General features: G+C 63.6%; 2 protein-coding genes across 6 annotated transcripts in view; one reads left to right on the forward strand and one right to left on the reverse strand.

Annotated features, from left to right (window-relative positions):
* The window catches only part of ESPN (espin), a 31,374-nt gene extending 28,787 nt beyond the window's left edge, over positions 1–2,587 (forward strand). For 3 of the 4 annotated variants that reach the window (XM_082686792.1, XM_082686793.1, XM_082686794.1), the window contains 2 exons: positions 59–70; positions 1,568–2,587. In XM_082686792.1, the coding sequence (XP_082542918.1) occupies positions 59–70; positions 1,568–1,715 (160 nt within the window). In that variant the 3' untranslated portion in view covers positions 1,716–2,587. Of the gene's footprint in view, positions 1–58; positions 1,420–1,567 lie in introns of those variants that run through there. The other variant, XM_082686791.1, reaches the window with a different exon arrangement.
* A 98-nt stretch (positions 2,588–2,685) lies between these two features.
* TNFRSF25 (TNF receptor superfamily member 25) lies at positions 2,686–7,513 on the reverse strand. 2 transcript variants are annotated; one of them, XM_082686823.1, is made up of 10 exons: positions 7,021–7,513; positions 6,353–6,473; positions 6,041–6,175; positions 5,519–5,686; positions 5,354–5,432; positions 4,613–4,668; positions 4,399–4,506; positions 4,172–4,206; positions 3,507–3,687; positions 2,686–3,228 (listed from the first exon to the last, which is right to left on the reverse strand). In XM_082686823.1, exons 1-10 carry the CDS (start codon positions 7,060–7,062, stop codon positions 2,942–2,944), a joined length of 1,212 nt encoding a protein of 403 aa, XP_082542949.1. In that variant the 5' UTR covers positions 7,063–7,513; the 3' UTR covers positions 2,686–2,941. The 2 variants fall into 2 exon arrangements, with proteins under 2 accessions (XP_082542949.1, XP_082542948.1); XM_082686822.1 differs by having other exon boundaries at positions 2,686–3,285.
* Between the last annotated feature and the right edge of the window lie 150 nt (positions 7,514–7,663).

The raw sequence follows: 7,663 nt of genomic DNA on the forward strand, positions 1-7,663 counted from the left end.
TCCTGATCGCGTCCCTGACATGGTGGCACCAAATGATGCTGTCTCTTTTTCCTTCTAGGGAGCAGAAGCGGTGAGTGTGGGACTGGGCCCAGCCTGCCACCCCTCCCCAGTCTGGGCACCGTGCTTTTGCCCCCTTGTCCAGCCTCATCTTGAGCACACCCCCTTTTCACTCTGGTCTGTAGCGCCACCTTTCTGCTCCTAGTGATGCTACCAGACTCCTCTCCCCCAGTAACTAACTGAGCCCCTGCCCCAAAGTCTACATCTTTTGCCCTACCGGCCTAGTTCCCAATTACCCAGGCCCTGTCTGTCTCCCATTAACCGGGCCTTCAGTTAACACAGTCTCACTGTCAATAACCTTGATCTCTGTCCCTCAGAACATAGTTTCCGCCCCAGTAATCTAGCCCAGTGCTGATGGAAGTATAATGTGAGCCACTCTGTAATGTCAAAATCTCTAGTAGCCACCTTGAAAAAATAAAAAGATATAGGTGAACTTAACATATATATTTTATTTAACCCCATATAAAAAATACTATTTCAATACATACTCAGTGTAAAAGTTATTAATGAGATCTTTTACACTTTAAAAAAAAAAAGATTTTATTTATTTATTTGACAGACAGAAATCACAAGTAGGCAGAGAGGCAGGTGGAGAGGAAGGGAAGCAGGCTCCCCACCAAGCAGAGAGCCCAACTTGGGGCTCGATCCCAGGACCCTGGGATCATGACCTGAGCCGAAGACAGAGGTTTTAACCCCCTGAGCCACCCAGGCACCCCTCACAAAGTCTTTGAGATGCCATGTGCATTTTACCCCTACAGTGTGTCTCATTCTGACATTTCATATGCTCAATGGCCGCATCTATTTAGTGGCTATTTTGTGAACAGTGTGTACCTAGCCCTTATTTTATTTTAAAAAAGATTTTATTTATTTATTTGACAAAGAGATACAGTGAGAGAGGAAATACAAGCAGGGGGAGTGGGAGAGGGAGAAGCAGGCTTCCTGTTGAGCAGGGAGCCGGATGTGGGGCTCTATCCCCAGGACCCTGGGATCATGACCTGGGCCAAAGGCAGATGCTTAATGACTGAGCCACTCAGGTGCCCCTAGCCAGTTTTATAATAACTGTCCCTAAGTACCCACCACTGCCTCTCAGTAATGTGGTCCTTCTGCTGTCCAGCGGCCCAACCCCAGTACCCCAGAACTCATTCCCCCTTACCCTCCACCACACCCCTGACCCAGCACCACTGTTGCCAGTAATACCCCAGCCAGCAATAATTCAGCCATAGCCTCTCACTCACCCCCCAGCTCATGGGTGTGCCCGGGTGACTCCAGTCTGCCCTCAACCAAGCCCCCCTGTGCCCACCAACCCTGCCCTGTGCCTCCCCACGCAATCCCCATCCCCTAGCCCTTCTGCTCCTGGAACTCATTGCCCTGGCCACCAACAACTAGCCCCTCTGTCCTTAGCAACTCAGCCCCCACCCTCCGGGAGCCACAGCTTGACAGCCGTGAGCCCCTCACGGTGCCTGGCCCACCCTCACCCCTGCCCGCCCTTCTGCCCCCACACCACGCCTAGGAAAGAAGAGGAGCGACAGAAGCAGGAGAGGATGCAGCGAGAGAAAGAGCAGTCGGAGAAGCTGCGGACGCTGGGCTACGACGAGACCAAGCTGGCGCCCTGGCAGCGACAGATCATCCTGAAGAAGGGGGACATCAATAAGTACTAGATGCCGCCCTCCTGCTCGCAGCCGCGTGAGCTCGAGGGGCCCCAGCCTCCGCCCCTGCCTGCCCGGCCCCGGGCGGAAGGGCTGGGAGCCGCGCTGCTTTCCCCCTCCCGCGCTGGAACCCCTCCCTGCCCCCTCTCCGGCCTCCGCACCCCCAGCTCGGGGCGACGCTGGAGCGCGCCCGCCGCCGCAGCCGCCCAGAAAAAGTGCCCAAGCAAGCTGCTGACGCAAAAAGATGCTGCTTATTTGCATGCCTATTTACATACATTTGCATGCGCGTGGAAGGTCGCGCAGAGATCTCCCCGGCCCCGTGGGTGGCGACTTTGTTTCCCCGCGGGGCGCGCGCGACCGGCCGCAGCCCCCTCCCCCGTAGCCCGGAACCCGCGTGGCTGGCGCATCCTGGGCGGAGGCAGGCCCCGCGCTCGGGGAAGGGGTTTTCCTCCAGTCCTGACCCAGATCCGCGCCCTGCCCGCCCGGGCCGCATTTCCCATCCGCGCGAGGCCTTCCTCTCAGTCACTTGTTTACCAGAAGCGGTAACAGCAACCTGCCGTCGGGACGGAGCTGCCGCTCGGGGCCCGTCCCCTGCCCGCCCGCCCCCGCCGTGAAGTCTGCGCACCCACGCCCCGCGCTCCCGGGCCCTCCCGCGGCGCGGGTGGGGGGTGGGGGGGCGGGGGCCCCGCACTCGTGTCCCCCCCCCAGCTGCCTGCCGCCCCGCTCCCCTATTAAAGCTCTCTCAGCCGCCGGGGCTGCCGTTCACTCTCTCGCGCCGTCGCCGCGACTTCCTCTGCCTTTCGGGGTAACTGGGGCACGGCCGAGGGGGCGGGGTGCGGCCTGGGAGCCGAGGGCCGCACCGGCCTCCTACGTGGGTCCCCGACCCCGGGGTGACGAGACTTCCGGCTCCCTTTCGACGCCCCCAGGAAGCCAGGCCAGGGCCACGTAGCGCCCCAGCCCCGCGGAAACGCCACGCAGTAGATGTGTTCACAGATTTAATAGCGGGGCCTCCCGCGCTCGGGCGCGGACAGTGCGAGCCGCCGCCGGCCGCGTCCGTCCGCGCGTCTGGGCCGCGGGCAGGAGCCGGGCGCGGGCGGGGAGGGCGGCCGGCGCAGGGCGGGGTCGGGCTCCGGCTCCGTAAGTGACATAAGATGTCTACACGCATAAGTAACCGTACTTAGGGCTCTGTTAGGGCCGCCGAGCTCCGGGGCGGCGGGGTTGGGGGGGCACGCCCTGGGTCAGGGGCCGCGCTGCAGGCGGCTGCGCAGCTCCTCGGCGCAGCCGTCCAGCCCCATGCGCTCCAGCGCCGCGTAGACGGCGCCCAAGCCCGCGGGCTGCTGCTGGCGCCAGCGCTTGAGCATCTCGTACTGCTGGTCGCGGAAGCGGCCGACCTCCACCTCCACGGCCTCGATCTCCGCCTCGCGCAGCCCCAGGGTGCGCACGAACTCCTTCCAGCGCCGCACCGGCACCGCGTCCATCACGTCGTAGAGCTGCGGGCCGGGCTGGAGCGTGGCGGCCGCCGAGCCTGCAGGGGGCGCTGGCGAGAGCGTCGGGGGCGGCGGCGGGGGCGGCGGCGGAGGGTCTGAGGGCGGGGCGGAGAGGGCCAGTGGGGAGGGAGAACCCGCGCCGGAGGTGGGGCAGGGATGGCGGCAGGGGAGGGCACGGGCGGGAACCGCGGTTAGGGCGAGCCAGGGACGACCCCCTGATCGGCTCGGGATGGGAAGGGGCCAGGTGGTGCCCCAGGAACCGAGTCCGCGTCTCGGGAGGGTGGGGTCTAGGCCTCAGGCCAGCGAGGTCCCTTACCAGGAGCTCCGCTGGTCAGCGTGTTCCAGGACCATGCCACCTGCGGGCAGGGCGCCTCCTGGGTCTGGGGGGAGCCAGGGCTCCAGCCGTTGCCAACCAGCTGGACGGTATGGACCTTCTCACTACTGCCGAGTGGCATTAGGAGGGCGTGGGTGCTGTCCCTGGGTGAGAGGTGGGTGGCCTGGAAGCCAAGAGAAGCCCCAGGTCAACCCAACTTGACTAAATAAGGCCCCTTGTCTGCGGTCCCTGCCCGGAGCGGCCAGTCCCTGGCTGGGTCAGCGAACATTCCCCAAGGCTGCCTCCCGCAGTTGGCCATAACCTTGCGCTGTGGCCCAGAACGACTATTTCCTCGGCCTGGAATACCCTGCCCTTGCTGGCCTGCTCTTGTTCCCCCAGCCCAGTCTGAGGCGGGGCCTGGGGCACTCATCCCACAGAACCTGTCTGGAGCCCAGCCCTTTGAGAGCCACTTAGGGACAGGTGCTATGCTGCTCTCAGTCGCTCAGAACTCAGTGAACTCACAGGCGTTCATTAGGTCTACTCTGTGCCAGGCCCCATGCCAGACCCTGGGGATCACGGGCTATCATAAGGCCCAACCTCTCAGCTCCAGAACGTTGCGGCCTGGGTGCCGGCTCGCCCTCTTCCCAGAATACTCCTTCTGTGCTTACCTGTAGGGGAGTCAGGGCCTCTGTCCCAGCTTCATCTGCCGAGGGACAAAGAGAATCTCATCAGCAACCAGGCAAGACTCCTAGACCTGGGTGCTGGTCCAAGTCCTCTTGTGTTCCCCTGTACACCCCCGCCCCAGCTCTCTGCATCAGGGCTGAGTGGGCTCGGGGCTACCCATGCTGACCACATGCCCCTAGAAACGGGTGCATGCATGCGCCCCTGTACTTACTAGCAACACTGGGCTTGCAAGGCTGGCAGCGGTGGTAGGTGTAGGTCAGCATAGCACCAAGCAGGAGCGGGACCACCAGGCCAGCCAGGAGCACCTGGACCCAGAACACTGCGAGAAGAGCTGGTGAGCGGTGGGGTCACGGCCTCCCCCAGTCTCCCCCAGTCTCCCCGGGTCCATCCCAGCAGTCCTGCTCCAATTCCCAGCACCCACGTACTCTGCCTCCAGCCACAAACAGTCACGCAGGGCTCAGGACAGCTCCCGAGGGTGCTCCTGCAAGGAGAGAGGAGGGGGTGGGAGTGAGGGAGAACACACCCAAGAGGGGCTTCTTCTCCATCCCAGAGGCCCTTTCCTCCCTAGGCCTCTTCCCTGGGAGCCACACTACCAGGAATGTTCCCAAAGTAGTGTCCCCAGGAACAACAATGACAGCCACTGCTTAAGAAGCTTCTTGTAGACTAGATTGAGGGTCACAAGAATGTCAGCCCCGTGAGCACCGGATGTGCCTCCTTTGTTCCCTGTCGTGTCCCCAACACCTAGAGCATCTCTGGAAGATGGCAGGTGCTTAATACACCCGGGGCTCAGGAGACGCTCGGACAAAGTGCTTTACCCCTGACTCTCAGCCCTGGGGAGAACCTGCACACGGGGAAGCCATGGATCAGAGAGGCGAAGTAACTTGCCCAAGATCTCCCAGAGGACAAGCGGCAGATCTTGAATCTCAGCCCAAGTTTTGAAAGCGTATCAACGTGGCTCCCTCTATAAACTGACAAAGCCTATACTTCTTTAATGCGCAGCTGGAAAGACCACAGGAAAGTCTGAGGAAGGGGGAAGATACGCCCCCGTTTATCCGTCCTAACGCAGATTTCCCTCTAGCATCCAAGGACCAAGCTCCCTCCCCTTCCCTGAGATCCGCACTTGGCTCCGTCTCCCTTTCCCTGCCCCGGGGCGGCCAGGAAGTTACGTGGGGCAGGGCGCGCAGCTGTTGCCCTCTTCATAGAAGCCAGGCAGGCAGGTCCCGCAGTCCGAATCGCTGGCAGAACCTGCAGTCCAGGAGACGGCTTGTGGGTCAGGAAGGGAGAGAGGGAGTTGGGGGGCGGGGGAGGTAGCCCGGAATGGGGGTACTCACAGGGCACCCGTGTGTGGCGGTGCAGGGCCCTGCAGTCTGAGCATGGGTGGCAGCGGAAGGGCGAGCCGACCTTGCAGGGCTTGACCAAGCACTCCGGGAACCGGCCTGGCTCGCAGCCACAGTGGGTGTCCGCCACCGTTGAGCAGTTCGTCACGGCCACCTGGGAGACTGGCCGGAGTGTTCAGGAGATGGGGGAAATGGAGGCCATCAGGGCCAGAGCCCCCTCCCCCGGGGCCTGGGGGCAGATCCCCTGGAAAATGGAGACGGGGACAGACCAGAGACAGCGCCACCCCCAAAGGGAGAGAAGCATGGAGATCGCCACAGGTCCCAGGCTGAGGCACATGCAGCGAGAGGAGGGGCATCAGGGAGAAAGGGGCAAAGGCATCTCAGGGCAGGATCAGGGCGGAGGCCTGGCACGGGCGGACACAGGCCTGTCACACCCAGAGGTTAAGCCCAGCCCCTCCTTCAGAAATACCTGGCCGTGGACTGCTCGAGCCCCCCACTGAGCACTAGGCCCCTCACCTTCCTCATCACAGGCCCGGCAGCGGGTACAGCGGGTCTCATGGTGGTTCTCCCTGGCCAGGAAGGTGCCCCGGGGGCACGGAAGGCAGGTGGCGGTTCCGCAAGGCTTTGGGCAGGGGGCCTTCAGGTAGTGCCCTGTGGACATCAAACCTGGGTCAGACAGTCACAGGGGTTCCCGCGTTCCCCTCTCTTCCTTCCTCTCTCTGGCTCCCTACTCCCCCCACCTCCCGTCTCCCTGACCCTGCCTGACCCCCAACTCCCTTTGTTTGCCCTCAGTTTCCCCCAAGCCCTCCCACCCCTTCGGCGGCTCACCTGCTGGACAGCCCTTGCAACAGAACCGACCGCTCCTCTTCTGGACATTGTAGGCACAGTCACACGGAGGACCGGGAGTGCTGTGCTGGCCCTGGGCACCCGGCAGCACAAGGAGTAGGACCTGGAGGACGGGCGCTGCTGGCTCCAGCGGGGTTCGCCACACCGGCCCCTCCCTGCTCCAACTGGTCTACTTCGGGGGGGCACCCGCTTGCCCTCAGAGCAGCCCACTTCTCGGGTTCTTGAGTCGAAGAGGTGCCCCTGGCTGTGGGGTCACGCGCTCCCCTTCCCACCCTGCGAGGACCAGACTTGGGGGAAGCAGAGCAGACGTCCCCAGCCAGCTCCTCTGGCGCGTACTGCCTCCGCCAGGGCGCCGGCATCGGCGGGCCGCCCCATCCCCTGATGCTCTCTTTAAGGTGGGGGACCCAGAGCTTTCCCCACCTAGGGCCCCTAGACCCCTCTGGCCCCGGGGCGCGGGTTTCCTCTCAGCGGAAGGGCCCCGCCCGGCTGAGCCTCTAACTAGCTGAGTCTCTAAGTAAGTTGAAAGGTGGGGGGTGGGGCTGCCACACTTCCCAAGGAAGTTGGGCCCCTTCATTCACAGCGCAGGGACCGAGCCTGAGGTCAGGCTCCAGGCTGTCCACCCCCCCCCCCCGCCATGCTCCCCCACTCACCGCAGCCACCGCTGCCATGTAGCCCCCCAGCCGCAACTCCATGGCTCTTGGCACCTTGCTGGGCCCTCCGGCAGCAGGCGACAGGCATGCGCCAGCCCGGGGGCTTCCCCGCTCTGCCCGCTCTGCCCGCCTGCTCTGCCCCAAGCCGCCCAGAGAAGCCCGCCTCGGGGGTGGGGGTCAGGGCGGGGCCCCCAGCCCACGCGGCCTGCCCCTGGGCACCTGCGCTCACCTGAGGCGGCCTGGGGGCAGCAAGGTGTACACAGGTCAGGGCTGCATCGTGGTCCCCAAGCCTGGGTTCTAGCCTCAACCCCGACACTACCACTTCCAGGTGCAGTGACTTCCCTTCTTCGGCCTCACCCCTCCCTCAGCCACGAGGGGCTGGGCCAGAACTACGCAGGGCGCAGGACGCAGATCCAGCCTCCCCAGATCCTGCCGGGCTGTGGGTTCAGGGACCCGCCCCTGGAGGGGGGATCCTAGGGGGCATTCTTCATGAAGCCTTAGACACATCGCCCACCCTGCCATAAACTTACGGGGACCCCCAGGGTGGGGCCCTCCAGGGCACCTCCTGGGAGGGAGCACTTCATGGGGGCTCTAGGGTGGACCTTGTGGTTGAGGCAGGGGTGGGACTGATTTTGGGGTGCTG

The sequence above is a fragment of the Mustela nivalis genome, assembly GCF_964662115.1.
Source record: "Mustela nivalis genome assembly, chromosome: 10".
NCBI classification, from domain to species: Eukaryota; Metazoa; Chordata; class Mammalia; order Carnivora; family Mustelidae; genus Mustela; species Mustela nivalis.